Consider the following 20,883-nt stretch of genomic DNA (forward strand, 5'->3'; position numbering starts at 1 on the left):
GAAAACGCCATAAATCAGAGACAGAATCTTTTAACATTTACAGTTCTAAATGAATTCCTGTTGAGAGTCTCTTAAGCCAGATTTATATCTGATTCTGCATTGAACTGTGTCGTTACATGGGACTGAAAACTCTTACAAAATTAGGCATAATGCGGAAACATGCTGAAAAGACAGTTCTGCAGGAATGTGGAACGTTATTATGTTAGAGAATATTGGAGTGAGGAATATGCAAGAAAGAGACAATTACCGTGGATATTTTCCTTTTAAAGAGCCTTGTACGGTTCTGCGTGGACGGGCTTGCAGCCGTGTGCTCGCGGAAGGCGAACGGCGAAGGCGCTGGTGTGTTCCCGTTCCCCGGGCCCGGCGGTCGAGCGGCAGCCTGATCCGGGGGTGTTTTCCAGTAGCTGAAGATCAGGCATTATTTAATGTCGCTCTGCTTCACTGACTAACCCTCAACTTGTGACTTAAATGGAAGATAAAATCTATCCTAATCCCGTTAGGCACTGGCCGATTCAAGGCCTGACTTTGCTAAGACTTGCGGCTGACGGTACCTCTGAGCTGAGCGGGCCGGGACACGGCTGCGGAGCGTCTGTGCGGAATTGTGGTCCTGCTGTTGCAAAGACCCGTTGCATGTTTAAGTTTGCTATTTTCTTTGTGCATTTGGCAGGTGAAATTCCTGAGCAGGTCTCGTTTAACTCTGGTGTCAGTTAACTACCACTTATTGGCTTGATTGTTTTTTTCTTCTCTTTTTCATGTGTTTTAGAGAAAAATATTTATGGTCTCAATCCAGTTTCTTCATACCAGGTTTGGCCTTGGAAAGAGAGCATTTATGTTGTCCACTTGCTCCTTTACGAGGTTTAGGAGTGACAGGCTTTGAGCTCTGCTCGTGCTGACCTGGAAGAATCGCCTTGGTTTAACTGAGCTGAGCCTTACAAATCGGTACAGCTCAGAGGGCATTTTCTCTGCAAGTAATAAACAATCCCCAGCAACTTCTCAAATTAAAATTTTAATGAAAAGTATTGCGGAGGGGGCTGAAGTCTTATGTGTGCTGGAAGTTCTATGAATGCGTTCTAAATGGGGTTGTGTAAAATAGTTGTTAATTATTAATCATCAGCAGAGAACGTCTGAATGCGCGGGTTGCAGGAAAGCGGCTGTTAAGCGGGGATGCCACGGGGCACCTGTGACTGGGCAGATTCAGCTCTCGTCTCCATGAAGTGTCCCGGGAGTGTTCAGCCGTGGGCGTAGAACTGCTGGGGCTCAGGCTTGGCTGATGTCGGCTGCACGTCTGCCCCTTGGTTTTCTCTTGTGCACTCCTGTCTGTCTCCACAAGTTTCTTTGGGAAGGTGTCCCAGCCTGTTTGAAGCTGTTTTCTGTTGTGCTGAGGCCGCCGTTGGTTTCCCGTTGCTGCCCCGAGCTGCGGTGGGCGCGGGCGGCCCCTTCGGCGTCGCCGACGCCTGCGCCGTCCGTCGGCTGTCGGAGCTCAGGATTCCGAAATGTCAGCCTATAATGCCTCATTAAGGTGGCAGTTTGAAGACATCACGTACTTTAATTGAAAACCATAAGAGTAATCTATTCCTTTTTTTTCTGTTAAATTAATAGCGTGGACCTTTAGCAGATGGTTGGCAAGATGCTGTTATTAATGAAAACATCCCGCTGCCTGCGGTCCGGCTCGTCGCCATGCACGGCGTGCAGAAGCAAGATGTACATCTTCCCAACCAAACGCGTTTTCCACTCAGTGGCTTTATTCTCCTGCGGTGCCAATTAGCGGTCCCAGGGCTGCCGTTGCGCCTCTTTTGCAAGATTTAAACTCTGCAGAGGTGTTGCTGCCGGGCGAGGCGGGGGAAGGAGCCGGCAGCAGCCGCAGGTCACCTTCTGCTCTCTGGGAAAGCAAGAAGCACTTGGGGCCCCCAGATTTGAGCTCTTTTCATCCGTTAGGGTAACAGACCCAGTGTTAAGCAGTTTAATGACATTTTCACGGGTGTCAGTAAGTGCCCAGGCTGCGTGCAAGCAGGCGCAGCGTCAGTGCGGGCGAGCTCTGCCGCTCCGTGCCGCGTCCTTGCGGGCGGACGGCACTGGGGTGCTCGCTGGTGCCAGGTTTTGGTAACAGATCTTTTGTTTTGGTAACGAATCTTTTGTTCCCCTCTTCACGCTTCCTCTCCCCTCTCCTCTTGCTTTGCCACTTCCCAGAGGGACAAGCGGCAGCAGCGGAGACTGGGGAAAGCCGGGATATTTATCACTCCCTCCTACACAGAGGCTCTAAAACGGCTTCTGCAAAATAAATCTCCTTTAAGACCCTTCTGGAGCGGGGTTTGGCGTATTGCTCCAGGAATAAAGAAAAACCTTTTCTTCCCCAGGCGACTAGCTGGGACCCCAGCAGTGGTGGCTTGGGGGGCCACCGCGTCCCGGCGACTCGTGTTTTTGTGTCTGCCAGAAAATGGGCATTTAGAAACCAGCTGTTTGCTGGGGGAGCGGCGGTGGGGAGCACAGGGCGAAGCAGAGTGTCCTCGCACAGATGCCACCAGGCAGCTGGTGCAGAAGGGTGTCCCCAGGGTGAGGGCATCGCCCCGGCTGCGGGATGCTTGGCGGGAGCCGCGGCAGGGACGCGGGTGCGGGGGACACGGTGGTGCAGGGGACACGGCGGTGCAGGGACGCGGGTGCAGGGGACACGGCGGTGCAGGGACGCGGATGCGGGGACACGGCGGTGCAGGGGACATGGCGGTGCAGGGACGCGGATGCGGGGACACGGCGGTGCAGGGGACATGGCAGTGCAGGGACGCGGATGCGGGGACACGGCGGTGCAGGGGACATGGCGGTGCAGGGACGCGGATGCGGGGACACGGCGGTGCAGGGGACATGGCAGTGCAGGGACGCGGATGCGGGGACACGGCGGTGCAGGGGACATGGCGGTGCAGGGACGCGGATGCGGGGACATGGCGGTGCAGGGGACACGGCGGTGCGGGGACACAGGTGCAGGGACGCGGTGATGTGGGGACACGGGTGCGGGGATGCAGGGGTGTCGGCTCCCAGCAGCGGAGGTTCGGTGCACGGCAGCCCCCGGTACCACCTCCCCTCCCCGGGCAGGGAGCCCCTCAGCGCGGCGCTGACTGTAAATGATGCAATTAGTGAGCTGCAGATATTGATAATAAAACCGGGCTTCCAGCTAATTAGATAGAACGTTAGTTGGTGTACCCTTACTCAATTAGAAAAATACATTTTAAATGAAGTTTTAATTTATTTTTGTCTTTAATTGCATTGCGATGGCAGAGGCAGCGCTTCCAGGTACCTTGTGTCAGACATCGAACAAGGTGACACTGCGCGTCCCCGCTTCTCCCCGCTGCGTTTCTGGGACAGTCAGGGCGAGTCCCGCCAAACTGCTGCCATGGGGCCGGGCGGGTTTTTGGCAGAAAATTCATGGCGTGCTTTGGAAAACCAAAGCCACGCGAGTCCAGCCTGACAAGCTGCTCTGGCATCTCGGCAAAATGCTTCCCTGGGACCCCCGGTCCCATCGGCCCCAGCCTGTGTCTGCCACTCGGGCAGTTGTCAGTAAAACCGCAGGAGGGTTTGGGTTTCTTCCCTGCTCAGCTTCAGAGCGTGCAGACCAACTTTTTTGCTTTGGAAAGTTGCCAATAGGTAACACTTCAAGACTGAAAAAACCACAAACCTTTACCTGCAAAAGGAAATAAAATGTTTTGGTTTAAAAGCGTGTGGGAGGAAAGGCTTCGGTGGCCGTCATCTGTGCGTCCTGTCTGATGTGGCTAAATAGGCTCCACAGCTGATGGCTCTTCGATGCATTTGAACTAATAATCTTAACAAATGGGGGAATGCAAAGAAAAATAAATGTTCATTTGTATAAAATGTTTTCAGCCTGAGCAACAAAGTCTAAATTGAATCACTGAATTATGTGACCAAGTTTAGGATAAAACATAACTTGTGTGATTTTAATGTTAAATTATCTAATTACTTTGCAGAGTGCTTGCGTTAGCTGATCAAATTAAGCAATTTTTCCTCACCAGTGTCTGACAAGCTGTGCAGAGGGGGCTCTGTCCCGCAGGCTCCCCCATGCCGAGCGGCGCCCTGAGCGGAGCCGGGTCGGCAGCAGGATCAGCGCGCCGCGGCGTTCTGGCCGCTCGGGGCCGCGGCGTTCCGGCCGCTCGGGGCCGCGCTCCCGCAGTCTGATCGCTGGGCTGGGACGGGACGGCCCGGACAAGGGCGCTGCTGCCCTCGCCCAGAGATGCTCCTGGGTGGCCTTGGGGACCCGGTGCCACCCGCCCTGACCGGTGCCTCGGGGGCCGCGATGAGTTGGTCGTGCACGGCGAGCACGCGCCTCCTTTTATTTCCTTTGCTCGCTTTATAATTACCCAGCAAAGCCAGGGACAGAGCTGTGGTTTGACCTTGCTAGTGCCACGCTGCCTTTTGTTTGTAATCTCAGGCAAGAAGCAATGGAAAAAGGGTTTGATAGGAGACAAAAGCAAACAATAGCCTCGCTCCAAAGATACGATGAATGGGATGTAATTGAATTTTTTGGTGAAGACATTGATTTGACCCTGTAAGACACACAGAGTGAATCATTAGGGGAATTAACGCACATTAAAATGCAGGGGGTTTTTATCAGAGGGCTTTTATTGTGCCTATAGTTTTGTTTTTAATTATTTAATGACTTTGTGTCTCCTAGTGATAAATCTATTTCTTCCCCCTTTTTCAGAAGGAAGCAGTGCTGGTGTGACCAGGGGTGCACGGCCTGAGCAGCTGATGAGCAGCGGCTGTTCGTCAGCGGCTCTGTCGCTGCACACGCTGCAGCCGGTTCCCTGCAAAACCGGCGGTTCAGGGTTCAGCCCGTGCCCAGGACGTGCCTTTCACTGCAGGCTCTGTGGCCTGGCCGTGTGCGCGAGTGTTCCACCGCGGGTGTTCCACCGCGAGCGTCGCCGAGCGGCACCGCAGCACCTGCCGGGCGCTCTGCCCCGCTCGGGGGTGGCTGGCGAGAGGTTATTCTCCCAGAGTCTTGGTGCTTCTGTGGCAACAGAATTCACAAAAGTGTCGAACTGCGAATGTGTTTCTGCTCGTGTGTCCCCTGCCCGGTGCGGGCTGTGCGGCCACGGTGGCTCTGCCGGCACCGGAGCCGCTCGGGCTCCGCGTCCCGCCTGCAGCCTTTGCGTATACCAGCCCTTGTAATTTTGAGTGCTCGGGGCGCGGAAGGCAGCGTGGAGGATTCGCTGTCTCTTTACGTGTTAATTTATAGCGCTGCTGTGAGCTAGATTTTCCTTGTTATCCAAGGTATTTCCTCTGGAGGAGGGAAATCAGGCTGTAATATATCATTAAGCAGAAAGCCTGGGGGAGCTCCTATGCTAGTTGATGCAGATCCTTCTTTTATCCTGTTAGAAGAATTGGATTACGTGTGTTGAGTTGTCTGGAGACCCAGGTTGGAGCTGCCCGCGGCGGGGCAGGAGCTGCCCGGACACGTCGGTACCGCGTGGCCCGTTCCAGGGTCGCTTGCGTGTCTGTGGTGTCGATTCTTTGCCCAGATTTGCTGAGCGGGCCCAGGCCGGCAGCGTGGAAACAAACCTCCTGCCTCCAGACGAGCACGTGGTGCCGCGGCTGCTCCGTCGGTGACGGTTTGGGATGCAGGTTCCGAGCGTGCAGGGATGGGCCGGCGGGAAGGAACAAAGTGACCAAGCCTGGAGTGAGGCTCACGCTCCTTTGCCTGAAATACTCGGGTTTCTGTGCTGTAGCAGGACATTTATCCAGCCATGAAACCTAGAAATTGCTATATTCTCCTTACGGCAACTTGATTTTGTGTAGGAATAGGCAAAATCCCACGCTAATCTGGACCCCTCCAAGCCTGCCTGTTTTTGCAGGATCCTAAGGGTGAATCAGCTGGATCCACCTCTGCCTCGCAGGGTTTGCTCCTGTGAACAGCCTCGCGGGGTCCGGCGCGGGGACCCCCGCGGCTCCTCTCGCTGTCGGTGCAGAGGATGCAGATCCGTCACGCAGTGAGTTGAGGACGTAACGTGGGATGGGTTGGGAATAAAATTCTGCAAATCGCAGCATATTTGGTGGCAATACTGTACTTGCCTTAGGAAAAAAAAAAAAGGCAGAGATCTTGTTTCATATTTTTTGAAGAATTTTCATTGCAGAGTGTATATGTTTTTTATGTATATATGTACATGAAATCAGCGGTTGGCGCCTACAACCCGCACCCCGTGTCTCAGCTGTGGGTTAACGCTGCACCGGTGGCTCCTGCGATGGGCAGGAAATGCGGGCCAGACCCTCCTGCCCCTGCAGCGTCACTGTTGTAGCGCTTGCCGCTGATTCAGCTGCGGCTCCTGTGGAAGGACAAGGTTTGGTGCGTTCTCGGGGAAGGTCGCGAGTGTAGGTGCTGTGCCAGCAACCGGCGTCCCGCTGGAGAGCTGCACCGGGTTGTTGTGTACGGAATTTCACACGGCAAGTAGCCAGGAATGAAAGAGAGGTGCTTTCAGAGCTCCGTGTCACTGCTGCTCCGGTAATCCTTTAAAATGCGGAGTCGGGGTTGGGAAGCGAGGGCTACGGCGGTGGATTCTGGGAGAATTTATTTGCAGTGTAAACATGTTGGTTAGGAGTCATTAATATGACATTCACACAACTCTAATAAAGTACATAACACGGAGATCTGGCACTGTTGCAATACCCAGAGGACATTAAGTATGAGTCTTAAAACCAAGAGTATTGGAAACAAGATATTTTTACGTCTCGTTTGGGAGTAATATAATTGTATTTTGTGGCTCTAGCAGATGCTTGGGCCAGCTGGTTGGAGAGTGTTGTGGATTTTTTTAGCTTTGGTACTATACAACTACAACCCTTACATAGAACTATCTTTAAAAAAAAAAAATCATTTCCTGCTCGAAAGACCCATTTCTTGCGTGCACAGCAGCTTCGCGATGGTGCATACGCTTCTGCTGCAGCAGCTCTGGACGTTCAGCTGCTCGTGGGGTTTGGGGCTAATTTGAGGCAGTTGAGCACTCAGAGCAGCTTCCGTGACCCTTCCTCATAGACTGGCTGCTGCGGGTCTCGAGAAGGGAAACTGGACCCAGCTGGGAGGCGGTTTTTGGGAGAGAACCATCAAAAACCCACTTATTTCTGAGTCTGTCTGTGGGGGGTGAAAAGCGTGTTTCCAGCGGCCTGCGGGCTGCAGCCCAAGGGTCCGTGGCCACCTGGGCGTCGGGACGTTGCGGGTGTGGGGACAGCGTGGGGGCGTCCCCGGCTGTGCCGTCCCCTCGCTGCCTCTCCGGGGGTCGCCGCGGTGTCCCCGGCGCGGCCGCCCAGGTCTGCACCGACAGAGGGGCCGGGCGGCCGCTGCGTGTCCCTGTACGCGCCAGTGCCGTCATCAATTATCTCGGCGGCACCCATAATTTCCTGTGAACAAATCAGTTCTGATCTGGAAGTAATCGCCCGTATCATTCCTGCAGGCGGGAGCGATGACTTATGTTTATGTCACCCGCTGGCTTTTTATGGCAACGATTAATAACTCAGTAATTCTCTCTGCAGTGATGCTGTTCTATTTATAAATATTTAATTTAGCTTCCCATGTCGGTCTTGGCGCACCCTGCCCTTTGCCTCCTGACGTAGCGCCAGGCTCTCGGCGATGCCGCGGCCACCAGTTTCCAGCAAACTGCCTGTGCTGGGAAATGTTAATGCCTTTCCTAGTTGCATCTGTTCATTACGTTGTTAAAGTCTGGCTTTGGTGGTGTGAATCTGAACACTGACCGAGGGTGCTCTTTCAGGCAAAACCTGATTTAAGCTGCAGACCTAACCCGGGGCTGGCAGCTCCTTGTCTCGGTTTTAAAACTTTGCAGTTTCCAACACAGCCATGCAAATAACTTCTCTTTCTTTCTGCGTTTCTCTTTCAGGAAATTGCAGCTTATTTAATAACGTTTGAAAAGCACGAAGAATGGCTAACAACTTCCCCTAAAACAAGGTAATGTTGCTCCTGCTTCAGCACATTGACTCGTTCTCGCTGATGACTCGCTAATCAATGCCTTGGCCACCAGTGAAAACTCCCAGTCACGCTTGATGCCTTGTGACACCAAGCTCTCATTAATTGACTTAATGAGCATTTTATTGAATGAAATCAGATTGATTAAAAATGGAACAGCTGCAGTCTTGACAGGTTAAAGTTTTAACCCGATTGTTCAGGATTTAATTGTAACCTTTCAGCTGAGCTGGGAAGCCTGTGAGCGAGGTTGCAGGCTGTTTATCTTGACAGAGCTCCCTGCAGCCTCCAACTTCAAATAAATAAAAAGGCGCAAAGCCCTCCCCTGTGCTCTGCCCGGTTAACGTGCAGCCACGGGGATTGTTTGCCTTTTGCTGGTTTTCTTGCTGGGGTTAAGTGTTTGATGGTGAGGAGATCCCAAAAAGCTGCATTAACAGACATGTTTGCAGTTTATTATTCAGTAAATGTCATGTCTTCTTTGCGCTGCCATAAACGTTTAACTCCTCCGCTCCCCTGGGACCCCACAGGGCGGTTTGCGGATGTTTTCCTGACGTTTCTGCCTCGTTCGGGCTCGCAGAGTTTCTGGATGTCTGACTAACACAAAAACGACTCTTGTGTTCTAATGTTGCAGGTTTTTTGTCTTTTTTTCTTTTTCTCAATCTGCCTCTTTCCTATCGGAAGGGCAGGTTTACTGCCGGGACCAAGCGGGGAAGAGCCTTTGTCAGTCACCCCACCGCCACCCGCTGCAGAGCCGGTGCTGGGGCAGCCCCGCGCAGCCCGGCGCTGGGTTTGGCATTGCCTCCGCTGTAATTAGCAGGGGCAGAGATTACAGTGAGACGCAGGGACCCAGTATTGAACCTAACGAACAGCATACATTAATTCCCCGGGCGTTCCGCAGCTGCCAGCCGAGGAGAGGCCGAGCTGGGGCGGGCGGTGCGGGAGCGGTCGGGGCACGGGGCACGGGGCACCTGTTCTCCAGGAAACGCAGGAGAAAAGAGCTGTGGCATCTTAGGATTTTCACACCCCCCGTCCGCTTTCCCCGGGCGCTGCGGTGCGGCCCACGGGCCCTGGGGCGCAGCCGTCCCGCCCGCGGCTGCCGAGGTCCCTCCTTGGTGACCCCACGAACACGGTGTCACCCCCTCGGCTGCAGGACAGCAGGTAACACGGGAATGATAGAGAACGCTTTTTTCTGACCTGGGAATCCCCATTTCAGAATTAATGCAAAATAATTTCTTGCAGAACCTTTGCCAGGGAAGCCTATTAAGTGGGCAGAAAACATATGAGCTAGTCTGGGTATACATGGCATCATTAAAGGTGTGAGATTATAGATGGTTTGTAGCAGTGTCTTATGATTTTAAGAGTTTGATTTGCAAAAAGCAATGCATTAAAATAATTTCCTGATTAATATTACTGTACCTTCCTCCTGTGTGTTTACATTTGAAATAAATAGTGTCCAAGGAGAAGGAAAGTTGTGACAGCTGTTCAAGGACTTTCCGAAATTGTTGAGTTAGTTTTTCTTTTTTTTTTTTTGATATAAAAATTAATTGGAAGAGTTAAATGCTGGGTTCATGCAATTAGGCCTCTCAGTATTGCAGAATTAATGACATCGATCTGACGCTGAACTGGAACACTCCAGTTCTTTGTTTGCTGCTGTGGGTGCTGCTAATTTCATCTCAGCAAATTAACAAAGGTGACTTGCCCCGCTGACAGTGGCGATGGGACCCTGAGGTGGCTTCGGTCGCGGGCAGAGGAGGAACCGATGCTCTGGTGGTGCCATCGTGGTGGTGCCATCGTGGTGGTGCCATCGTGGTGGTGCCAGAGGAGCTGCGGGAGAGCGTTCACAGGGTCTGAAATGGCTTTTCTCTGAAAGTTTGTGTTGAATGACTCTAGTTGATAAAATATGCTGATCTAAATAGACCAGAATATTATTACAACAGTCTTTTGAGTGCTCCAGTTTATCAACACAAATTAACAAGTACACCTCAGAAGGCGTCAACCTTGATGTTTCCTTGAAATGGTGTTTGGTTCCTTGACAACATGCCAGATAATCCACAGTGGGTGTTCGGGCCCAGGGCATTCTGCTCGTGCAGCAAGGCTGGAGGCTCCGACATTTCTGAGCTCAGATGCAAATCATGACAACAACGAAAAATTACTTGACATTTGTATATCAAGTAGAACTTAATTGTTATTTACATTGGAATTTCAATGACAAAGCCAACTTTCTTAGTCCAAAAGCCTTCCACTAGATGAAGATACTTTGCTTATCTGCTTCCAAGTGCCTTATGTAATTGTCGATTTTAGAGTATTTTGAAAATACAGTTGAGCGATGCGATGTAGCTTCAGCTGCGTTTCAGGAGTGAGGCTCAGGCAACCAGAAAGACTTGGCCGTGCCTGAAGCTCGAGGTCAGTTTTCCAGCAGGGAAATTCGGACATGTCTGTGCCCCGTACTGCATTGCATTTCCATTTCTGCTCCGTGTGCAGCAAGACCAGAGGCTTCTGGGCAGGCGTGCAGCAGGTACCGAGCTCTTGTTTCCTTCCTCCAAAGCCCAGAAAGTGAATGTTTCTCGGGAAACGTTTTGGAGAGCTGACACCGTGATAAGCCGTCACTCGTACTAATACGTGAAACGGCTGGGGAAATTCCCAGACACAGGTTTTTCAGCCCAGAAAGAGCCCAAATGCTGTTTTTAGGCAGTCAGACTTGGCAGTGATTAATATTTCTGCAACTAAAAGCAGTTGGGCGGCAGCCTGCTCCTACAAATCAATAGCGATTTGCATAACACCGTCAGTATCCATTTGGGGTAATTCGGTGTTACTTCTGCTACCTCCTGGGTTATTTTTAGCATTTTGATTCCCCTCTCCTGGCTGAAGGAAAACAAGTGTGGCTCGTGGTGGGGGCGGCGAGTCCCACTGGTAGATCCCCGTTAAACCCGGGGCTGTGGGGACGGGTCCCGGCGGCAGGAGCGGCCCCAGCTGCGCAGGTCGGGGCAGCGCGGGGCCCGTCCCGCTGAGCCAGGCCTTGGCTGGGCCCAGCTCCAGGCCTAGGGCCGGACCCGGGCAGCGAGAGGCAGAGAACACGGGCTAACCCGGTTTGCTTGGGGAGCAGAGAACATGGGTGACCCCGTTTGCTTTCGTCACACCTGGTGTCACGGAAGGGGCTGCTCTGCCGTGCGCTCACCGTGCCCGTGCTGGTGCCGGCTGCTAAAACGGGACGTGCAGGTCACGTCAGGCTGGTTAGAAATCACTTTTCATGATTGAAAATCCACTCACAACTATCGTTGTCTTCCTCTGCTACTTTTTTAGCTTTTTTTTTTTTTCCTGGCCCTGGAGTTTTGGAATTTCCTGAGAAATTCAATTAATGTTAAATGTGGGCTCGTGCCTGGGCTGGAGCAGAGTGTACCCGGTGAGCCCAGGGTGCGCGGTGAGCCCGGCCCTGTGCGGTGAGCCCAGGGTGTGCGGTGAGCCCGGCCCTGTGCGGTGAGCCCGGCTCTGTGCGGTGAGCCGGGCTCTGTGCGGTGAGCCGGGCTCTGTGCGGTGAGCCCAGGGTGTGTGGTGAGCCCGGCTCTGTGCGGTGAGCCCAGGGTGTGTGGTGAGCCCGGCTCTGTGCGGTGAGCCCAGGGTGTGCGGTGAGCCGGGCTCTGTGCGGTGAGCCCGGCCCTGTGCGGTGAGCCCGGCTCTGTGCGGTGAACCCAGGGTGTGTGGTGAGCCGGGCTCTGTGCGGTGAGCCCAGGGTGTGCGGTGAGCCCGGCTCTGTGCGGTGAACCCAGGGTGTGTGGTGAGCCGGGCTCTGTGCGGTGAGCCCAGGGTGTGCGGTGAGCCCAGGGTGTGCGGTGAGCCGGGCTCTGTGCGGTGAGCCCAGGGTGTGCGGTGAGCCCGGCTCTGTGCGGTGAACCCAGGGTGTGTGGTGAGCCGGGCTCTGTGCGGTGAGCCCAGGGTGTGCGGTGAGCCCAGGGTGTGCGGTGAGCCCGGCTCTGTGCGGTGAGCCGGGCCCTGTGCGGTGAGCCCAGGGTGTGCGGTGAGCCGGGCTCTGTGCGGTGAGCCCAGGGTGTGCGGTGAGCCCGGCTCTGTGCGGTGAGCCCGGCCCTGTGCGGTGAGCCCGGCTCTGTGCGGTGAGCCCAGGGTGTGCGGTGAGCCGGGCTCTGTGCGGTGAGCCCAGGGTGTGCGGTGAGCCCGGCTCTGTGCGGTGAGCCCAGGGTGTGCGGTGAGCCGGGCCCTGTGCGGTGAGCCCAGGGTGTGCGGTGAGCCCGGCTCTGTGCGGTGAGCTGGGCTCTGTGCGGTGAGCCGGGCTCTGTGCGGTGAGCCCGGCTCTGTGCGGTGAGCCCAGGGTGTGCGGTGAGCCGGGCTCTGTGCGGTGAGCCCGGCTCTGTGCGGTGAGCCCAGGGTGTGCGGTGAGCCCGGCTCTGTGCAGTGAGCCGGGCTCTGTGCGGTGAGCCCAGGGTGTGCGGTGAGCCCAGGGTGTGTGGTGAGCCCGGCTCTGTGCAGTGAGCCGGGCCCTGTGCGGTGAGCCCGGCTCTGTGCGGTGAGCCCAGGGTGTGCGGTGAGCCGGGCTCTGTGCGGTGAGCCCAGGGTGTGCGGTGAGCCCAGGGTGTGCGGTGAGCCGGGCCCTGTGCGGTGAGCCCAGGGTGTGCGGTGAGCCCAGGGTGTGCGGTGAGCCCGGCTCTGTGCGGTGAGCCAGGCCCTGTGCGGTGCTGCCGCGGCTGGGCTGGGTCCCCGTCCCGTGCCCCACTTGACCCCTGTCCGGCCTAAGGAACACATGTTGTCATGGATATCTTTATGGAGGGCTCCTTAAAGATAAGTTAGAATCTCGCAGTGTATTAATTTTGTGTTAAATAATTAATAGTAAAATTAATTGAATTATTCAATTTTCAGGTAAAAATAGGGTGATAAATATTCATAACTTATTTTATTAAGGGAATTTCCATTTCCTATGTCATTAAAGTGAGATTAACTAAGGTTGGATTTAAATGAAGATTGAAAACAATTGTGCTTTGGAATTAATTTACGGTGTTAGGTCATTGCCTTGCGCGGCGGCTCCCATAGCTCGTACCCTCCAGAGCATCCAGGACCATCAGCCTCACCCACGCACAGTGTGGAAATCTGGGGTTTTCTGCTCGTGCTGCTGGAAACTCTGTTTATATGTTTGGGGTCCCGTATGACCTATTTTTCCTTCATCAAAGGCAATGTGTGTGCTGTCAGCTCTTTCTGCCTTGGGATGCTGCTTGACATAATCCCTGCTAAATGTGGCACATCTCTCTTTACACTTTAAAGATTTCATGACTCTCAACACTCTCTTCTCGCTGCTCTCAGTATTTCCTACTCTTTTTTTCCCTGAAGAGGATAAACAGTACAGAGATGGTTTTAAGAGGCATTGACTCATATAGATTTTTAGTCGCTGTGGTCCAGGGGTGTTGAGACACCAATAATTAATTCCTATAACAGCTCAACTCCTTTGTTTTAATGTGACCCGCTTTGCCAGGCATTGGCTGGGTGCAGGTTCAGGGATGCTGGCTCCATTGCTGGTCCATGTGGTATCAGGGATGCCGGCTCCATCACTGGTCCGTGTGGTTTGAGACGCCGGCTCCATTGCGGGTCCGTGCACACAGACACCTCCCGTCCCCACCTTGCAGGGGTGCAAACACTCCTGCTCCTCTTCTCACAGGGTAGGGAGAGTCCTGCAGCATCACCCTTGGAGAGGCAGGGAGCCCTAGAACACTTGGAATCGTCAGGAAAAGCAATTATCTGATAATAAAGCAATTCAATTATTCAGCAAACTGCTGTCTTCCTTCAGGAAGGCCTGGTAAGCTTTTCCCATCAATAGATATGGCCAAGGAAAATACTGGGCGTTTGTTTTTGGACAGAGCTGACTTTCAAAATTTGGACAGGCTCTGACTATTTGTAGATGAAACGTCACGGGGCATGAGGATGCTCAGGGTTTCGGAGGCTGCTCCGTACAAGTGAGACCCCCCGTGCCCACCAGGTTCAAAGAGCAGAGGAGGCGCCTTTGTCCGGGTAGAGCAGACAAAAGGTGTCAACGTGTGAGGAGATATTTTGGGTCGGGGCTCCTGATGGCTGGAGCCAGACCCACCAGAGCACCCGGCAGTGCCATGGATTTGCGGCTCCCAGCCAGTTTAAATGCTGCAGAAGGGCCAGGAAATCTGGTATTTGTTCATACTGTTTTAAACAACAACAAAATTAAAGTCTTTGTCGCATTTTAAAGGGTTTGCAACTTAATTTATATTCTGGTATGGTAATAAAGAAGCATCTTTTGTCCAGGAGGTGAGGTATGCAAAAATAACCTTTAAGATGCTCATAATTAACCTTTAATGATATTATCTCATTTTTTCCAATATATCCTCTGCGTCAAAAACAACATACAGAGAGAATGCCTGAGACTGCTTGTTGCATCTTAATGGCCTGCAAATACCAGCTGATTAAAAATAAACTATTTATCAGGATGATTCATTGGCAGAGATGTGGCCCTGGCGCGCCGGGCTGGAGCCGGCACCGCAGCCAGCGGGACAGCCGGTGCGGTGGCACGGGCCGCGCTGTGTCCGCAGCCTGGACGCTTTGCTTTCCAGATGGACACCGTGTAATATTTGTGGCAAATACAGCGTAATTTAGACCGTGCACTGGTGTGTTAGCAAGTGTGTGCTAGAAGCGTGGGGTCGGGAGGGGGATTTCTGTGCCCCGTGGGTGTGGAGAGCAGCCGGGCATCGCGGGGACCCGCTGTGCAGGTCAGAAGGATGCAAACGGATTTGTGGAACCAAACGTGCTTATCAGGAGGGAGGAGCTGACTACAGAGCTGATTATTTTTGCTTTTGGTGCTGGAGAGCAGTGTGTGTAGGTCATGAGCAGCAGGCTTTTATCTTTTTTTCTTACTAGGCCTGGGAAACAGAGATTTACAAAAATCTGGCAAAGATTCTCCTGGAGTTACACTTGGTTGGCATTCTTGCTACGCGTGCTGTAACAATACTTTAATATAATTAAATTTTAAATTCCATGTAGAATCTGGTGGGTAGGCAGATGTACCGGTATGTTAAACTTTATGTCACTTAAAAATGGTTTTCAAGTACATCAGAGGGAGATCATCCAGCTGTAAAATTATCTGCTTTATGACACTGCATCGCAGCTTTGGTCTTTTTGTTTTAATTAAAAATGTACCTTGAATCTCACACCCTCACGAAATCTCCACCATGCCTTTTCGTTTCCTGTAATTTACTGACAGAACGTAAAATGACACTATTCTTCTGGCATTGTTTGGTACGGTTTGCAGGGGACACGTCTGTTAATGGGGACCAGCACTGTCCTGTTTTCCCGAGCGAAGGTGCCGGGGAGCAGGAGGCGTTTGGGGAGCAGGGCCGGTGGGTCCCCGGGGTCCCTCCCCTGATCCCACCCCTGCCAGCGCGTGGATGCGGCCCAGGTGCTGCGCTGTACTTATTTTAGAAATGTCAGTGATGAACTAAATGAAGATAGGTAAGGCTGTTCCCTCTCACTGTTTAACTTACAAAATTTTAATGCAACTAATGACACCTGTACTTGTTCCGTCTTCTGGCTGTCTCGGGACGGGTGGCGGGTCTGACAGCTCCGCTCGGCTCCCAGAAACATTGAAAACCGGCGGATTTTACAAACGCGGTGTTGAGCCGTTCGGTTTTGTCTGCGCTTCCTCCGGCAGCGGGGAAGGGGAGGGAGCGGCCAGAGCGCGGCCTGAGGTGGCAAAGAGCCATTTGTGCCAACCGAGAGGGTCTCAAACTGGGGCAGCACAGAAAGAGGGGTTTCTGTTCTCACGTGTTAGTTCAGGCTAAATTAATCTGGAAATGTGGAATTTAATCTCAACTAAAAATACTGCAAGGTAATTAAATTCAGAAGTAGGATGAGCTGAGAGGTTATAAGAAAAGATAAGCATCAGAATAAGACAATAATTGAGTTTGTGTTGTAAACACATTCCTATCGGAATTTGAGAGTTTGGGGGTTTTTTTAAGCTGCCTCATTAAAAATTTTAAGTTGAAAGTGCTTAAGAGCTTTGGCGTGTTTTGGAGAGGTGGTTGACTGCCTTTATATTTGTTTGTGTACTTTGCAGGATTTTCTATATTTGGGTTTAATTCTCTCTTATCATCCACTAGTTTATGAATATGTTTGAAGGTGAATAAGGCTTAAAATTGGAAAATGTGTGTTTCCTTGTGAAACCGCTTGTTTTGTGGATTCCTGTAAGCTTTTAATCTAATTATTCTAAAAATTGTATCTTTAATATATAAAATTGATAGATGAGATTAGTATCATTAAAATACTCAATGTATTAATTCTGAAGTGCGTCACATTAAATATAGGAGTGGATAAGGTGTCGTTTTTCTGCACAGCAGCCGTCGGGGCCGGGTCCCCACGCCAGGGCAAGCGTTGGCCAGGGCGAGCGCTGTGTTAAGCCATCACTTGAATAAATTTGTGGAAAGCTGATTTGAGCACTTTCAGCCCCAAAAGCGCTGATGGGGGCATTCGAGGCCCGCTGTGGTTAGCAGTCTGAGATTCGTTTTCCTGGTGCTGGCAGCCGGAGCTCTGCACAGCGCGGCGGACGGGGACGGAGGTCGACGCCGTGTTGCTCTGGTTGGATCCAGACCCCGACCCGGGGGCTGGAGCCGCTCGGCAGCGGCTGCGTCTCCTCGTGGCGATCACAGCTGGTTTGGCGCCTCTTTGGCAACACCGCACAATCCGCTCCGTCCCGGTACGGTACGGTGTGGCACTCTTCTGATTTTTCCAGAGGTTTGCAGGAAAAATGCAAAAATGTTTCCTTTCCATTTGCTAATAATAATTTACCCTTAATTCTGAAAAATTACTTTGCGGATCTTCATATTTCACAGACCATAACTAGATTACTACCTTTTACTGGAATACTTTATGTTAATGAAGACCGATTGGGATTACATAATAGATTTCCTCTAAAGAAGGCATTATGTGGTTATTTTTTACCGTCTGGCATTCTAGTTAATTGCCTTGTCATCATTAATTGATAGGGCTAAATTGATATAAATAAATAGCTGATGTTCTCAGGGTCAGTTTGGAAGGCAGGAGGCGTTTGGCACAGGTTGCAGCATGCGGTTGGTGATGGTCAAAGGGAGCCCGTGTGCCCGGGTCACCCCAGATGTGCCCGTGAAGCCACTTCCCGCACGGCTGGAGCAGCGGGAACGCTCGCTGTCCCGGCCCAGGGCAGCGGGCATTGCCCCGGCTGCGGGAGACTGGGCTCAGCTTTGGGCTAGGCTCAGCTTTAGGCTAGGCTCAGTCCTGAGCCTCAGCCCTGCAAAGACCTGGTGGTCCTGGCTGGCAAATGCAGCAGCGTTTTCCCATGTGTGTCACCGACATCTGCTGTTGGTAGAGCGATAACTGAAATAGCGCCTGCAGAACAAGGCCACCTCAAAAGAGGGTTTTTAAAAGTTAATTGGAGCCCCAGGTCCTCGCCAAAACGACCCGTTTCCGTGGCGCGAGTGGTCGATACCACAGAGCAGCTGGTGGCACACGGCGGGTTTGGGGACAGGTCGAACGGGGCTCCCCTCGTATACCAACAGATACTGGGAGGATCCATCTGAAAACAGTTTAAAGCTTTCATGAGTTGTAAGAACTAATTCCCAATAAATCAAACGGCATGTGGGAGTAAGGGAGACAAATAAATGAGGGCTAAAGAAATTGATAAAGATCCTTGAGCAATAGAGAGATGAATGCCAGTTCGGTTAGAATTATATTTAAATGAACAAAGTTGATTTAACTGTCTCTTTACGTGCCTTCTACTAAGATTTAGGTCTATAGCATGCCATTATATCAAGAAATAATTTGCCAAAAGACTTTTTAGCATTTCATGTGCATTTCACTTGATGACAATTTTAATATTCTAACTTTGGTCCGATACAGTTACGAGGAGGTTTCAATTGCTCGGCATACGGAGGAGTTCATAAAGATTGTTTCTAATTTCTCTTTCAAATCCGGGGCAGAGCTCGGGCCACCAGCACACGAATGGCCGCGGTGCTCAGGGGTGCTGGGGCGCAGCCGCGGTTCCCGTGTTGGCCGCGGTTCTGGGGGCTGTTGTGCCGGTGGAGCCGCCGGGAGGGAACCGCGGTGCTGGGGTCACCACGGTGCCGCTTGCGGCCAGCCCGGGAACCTGAACAGTGATGGGGGAAGCCGTCATCTCTGCCGAAAGGCTTTTCTTCCTCTATTTTTTTTTTTTAATTGTCTCTAAAAACAAGAGACTTGTTAATGGTTGAATTAATCAGGCTGAGTAACCATGATATGGAAAGATGCTGGATGAATCTTTCGTGGAGTTCACTCTTTGGCAGCAAAACGCGGTGCCATTGAGCATAAATGACAGCAGAGTAAATGTTTACTGAGAAGTCAAATCCTGTTATTAGTTGTATTACTATTATTAGTGCTGTTATCGCTGTTCCCTGTTTTCTGGTTGTGTCAGGAACAAGTAGAGAGAGCAAAACCGTGCCGGCTCTCCCAGCGCCTCGATAAACCCAGGTTTTGTCTCGGGAGAAGCGGTGCCGGTGGGAGCCGTGATACGGGGGCCGAGGCTGCTGTGTTACAGCCCTCGCTGCTGGGAAGAGGGTTTAGGACAGACTTGGGTCCTGTCCAAGTCAGCAGAGCCCCAGATCTTGCTTGGTTCCATCTCTGCAAACACAAGTGTCTGGAGGATGCATTTTTGCAGCACTGGCATCGTGATCGCTCCTTGAATAGCCCCAAGGACCTGGTTTCGCAGTAAGATTTGTCATCAGGCACCCCAGCACACACAAAAAACGTGCCCAGCACTTTTACAGGGTTTTGCGGCTTATATTTCTGTCTTCAGCACTTATTCTGATCTTACAAACAGCTTTATTTGGCGGCCCCCGGACAGTCCTGTCATACGGTACAAAAGCCAGCTTTGTCCTGGCACACACGTGTTCAGTCCTGTTTGTTGGAGCTGTAGGTAATTACTCTCATACTTAATGAATAGCATTACTTTTATTGATTAACACGGAGGCTACATGCTGGAAAGAGGAAGCAAGGATTAAGTTTTATGGCCTACTGCTGCTATGAAAAGGAGCATCTAGACACCAGTTAATGTCCCCTTGATGGGATTAGCCATTGCATTAACTGCAACTCTGGATAAAATTGCAGTCTGTTATTTTAGACTTTTTAGATACTGTAGATACAGAATAAATCCACTTTCATCTTAAATGCAGATGACATTTAATTCTAGAAACAAAAAATCCAGTATATGTATGTTTTCTTGTGATTTATATCTCTTCCTACATGGATAAGAAGACTTCTTCCGAAGTCTTCATTTCATTTCTGCGCAGTTCAAAGATGGGGTGAGTTTCCAAACGAGCTCCGGCGTTGCTCCGGCTGACACGGCAACGGCCTCGGCTGTAGGTGAGGACGCGTCACGGGCTCCTCAGCAGACGCACCGTGTTGAGTTCTTGCGAGGAGCTTTCTCACAGCGTGTAACGTGTGCTTTTATTGTAGGAACTGAGCTGCTTTAACTACCCGCCTTGGCAGGGAATTGAAATAAATATAAGATGATAAAATAAAAAATCCATTTTAGAGCCATGGACTTTCTCAAGGAAGGGTTCTGGCTGATCTTATTCCGTTGTCCTGGGAAAAGAGTCGCTTTTGGCTTTGCAGTGTTTACAATTCCCTTCCAGCAACTCGAGCTCCCCAGGCAGTAAAACAGAGTTTTCACTAAATGATGTGTCTGACATTTTCCAAATCTTGATGTGACAATTTAGAGGGAACTAGTTGCATTGAGCAGCCTTATTAATATTGCGGTAACGTGATTAGGGGAACATATTGGTCGTTTAGGCCAAAGGGACTTTAATTTATGAGCACAATGCAGATGCAGATGCAAAGCACCAGTTCACCAGCATCACCAAAATATCCTGATCTTAACTTGTTTTCTTTTTACTCCCGGTTTGTATCTGGTTCATGTTCATGATAAGATGAGCTGGTTTAGATTCTTATTATCCAAGTAAAGGACTTTACACACAATAAGCAAAACCCCCTCAGAACGGGACGCGGAGCCAGAGGGAGGCGTGTGTTGCTGAACTGGGCACCAAATCCAAAATGATGTTTCTGCAGAATCTTCCCTGGAAATCCCTGCTGTTCCCTGCTGGTCCCAGCGCTCCGTTACCGCCTCTGCCCGTGTTACTGAGGGAAACTCCGGCTGATCTGGCGGCCTGGCCCAGCCCAGAGCTGGAGCTGAGCACCCTCAGCAGCCCCAGCGGGCACTGAAGCGGAGCGTGGCGTCTCCTTCCCAGCTGTAGCAGGAACAATTTGGGCAGAAGTAGCTCTTATGCTGCTGTGGCAATTTATGTGAGAGCCGCGGTGGTAAATAACACAGAGAGGGAGGGAAGCATCTCACATCTCATCAATACTGAAGACAAAAGGCTTTCTGCTCAGCGGTTACTCTTCCGTCCTTTCCCTCCTTCCCCCAGGCCGCAAGCAAGAAACCCAAATAGAGATCAGGCAGCTTTTAAATGCCACAGGCTCATAAAAGGGAGGAAATTCAGAGCTGTAATGTGCTGCCCGCTATTTGGGTCTGTAAGCAAGCTCCACACCGTGGGGCCAGAAACAACTGCAGCGTCTCTGCCAAGAGCCGCGGCCTGTGCCATGTCGGGCCAGCGCCGTGCCGGCTGCTGGCGGCCAGGACGGGCCCGGCACCCCGGCCTGGCGGGGAATTGGGGCGTTCTGTGGATTGGAGGATGGGGAGCAGCAGCGGTGGCGGCGGCAAAGATTTGTGGTCGGTGTTCCCAGCCCACATATGGTGATTTACTGCACACCAGCAAAGCGCTTGTCGCTGCTGCTGGGGGGTCACCTTCTGGGATGCTCCGTTCCGCTGTTCCCAGTCCCTTTGGTTTGCTGCTTTTTTTCTGGAGCGCGAACACGGCGTGTAGGCCGGGCCGGGCGTC

The 20,883-nt window shown here is 51.9% G+C and overlaps 1 protein-coding gene across 3 annotated transcripts in view; it reads left to right on the forward strand.

Moving 5' to 3' along the window:
• The window catches only part of CAMTA1 (calmodulin binding transcription activator 1), a 181,723-nt gene that overhangs the window by 47,580 nt on the left and 113,260 nt on the right, over nucleotides 1-20,883 (forward strand). For all 3 annotated transcript variants that reach the window (XM_065649842.1, XM_065649843.1, XM_065649844.1), the window contains one exon: nucleotides 7,881-7,948. In XM_065649842.1, coding sequence (XP_065505914.1) covers nucleotides 7,881-7,948 — 68 coding nt within the window. The remainder of the gene's footprint in view (nucleotides 1-7,880; nucleotides 7,949-20,883) is intronic.

Source organism: Caloenas nicobarica, chromosome 22 (genome assembly GCF_036013445.1).
Source record: "Caloenas nicobarica isolate bCalNic1 chromosome 22, bCalNic1.hap1, whole genome shotgun sequence".
Lineage (NCBI taxonomy): Eukaryota > Metazoa > Chordata > Aves > Columbiformes > Columbidae > Caloenas > Caloenas nicobarica.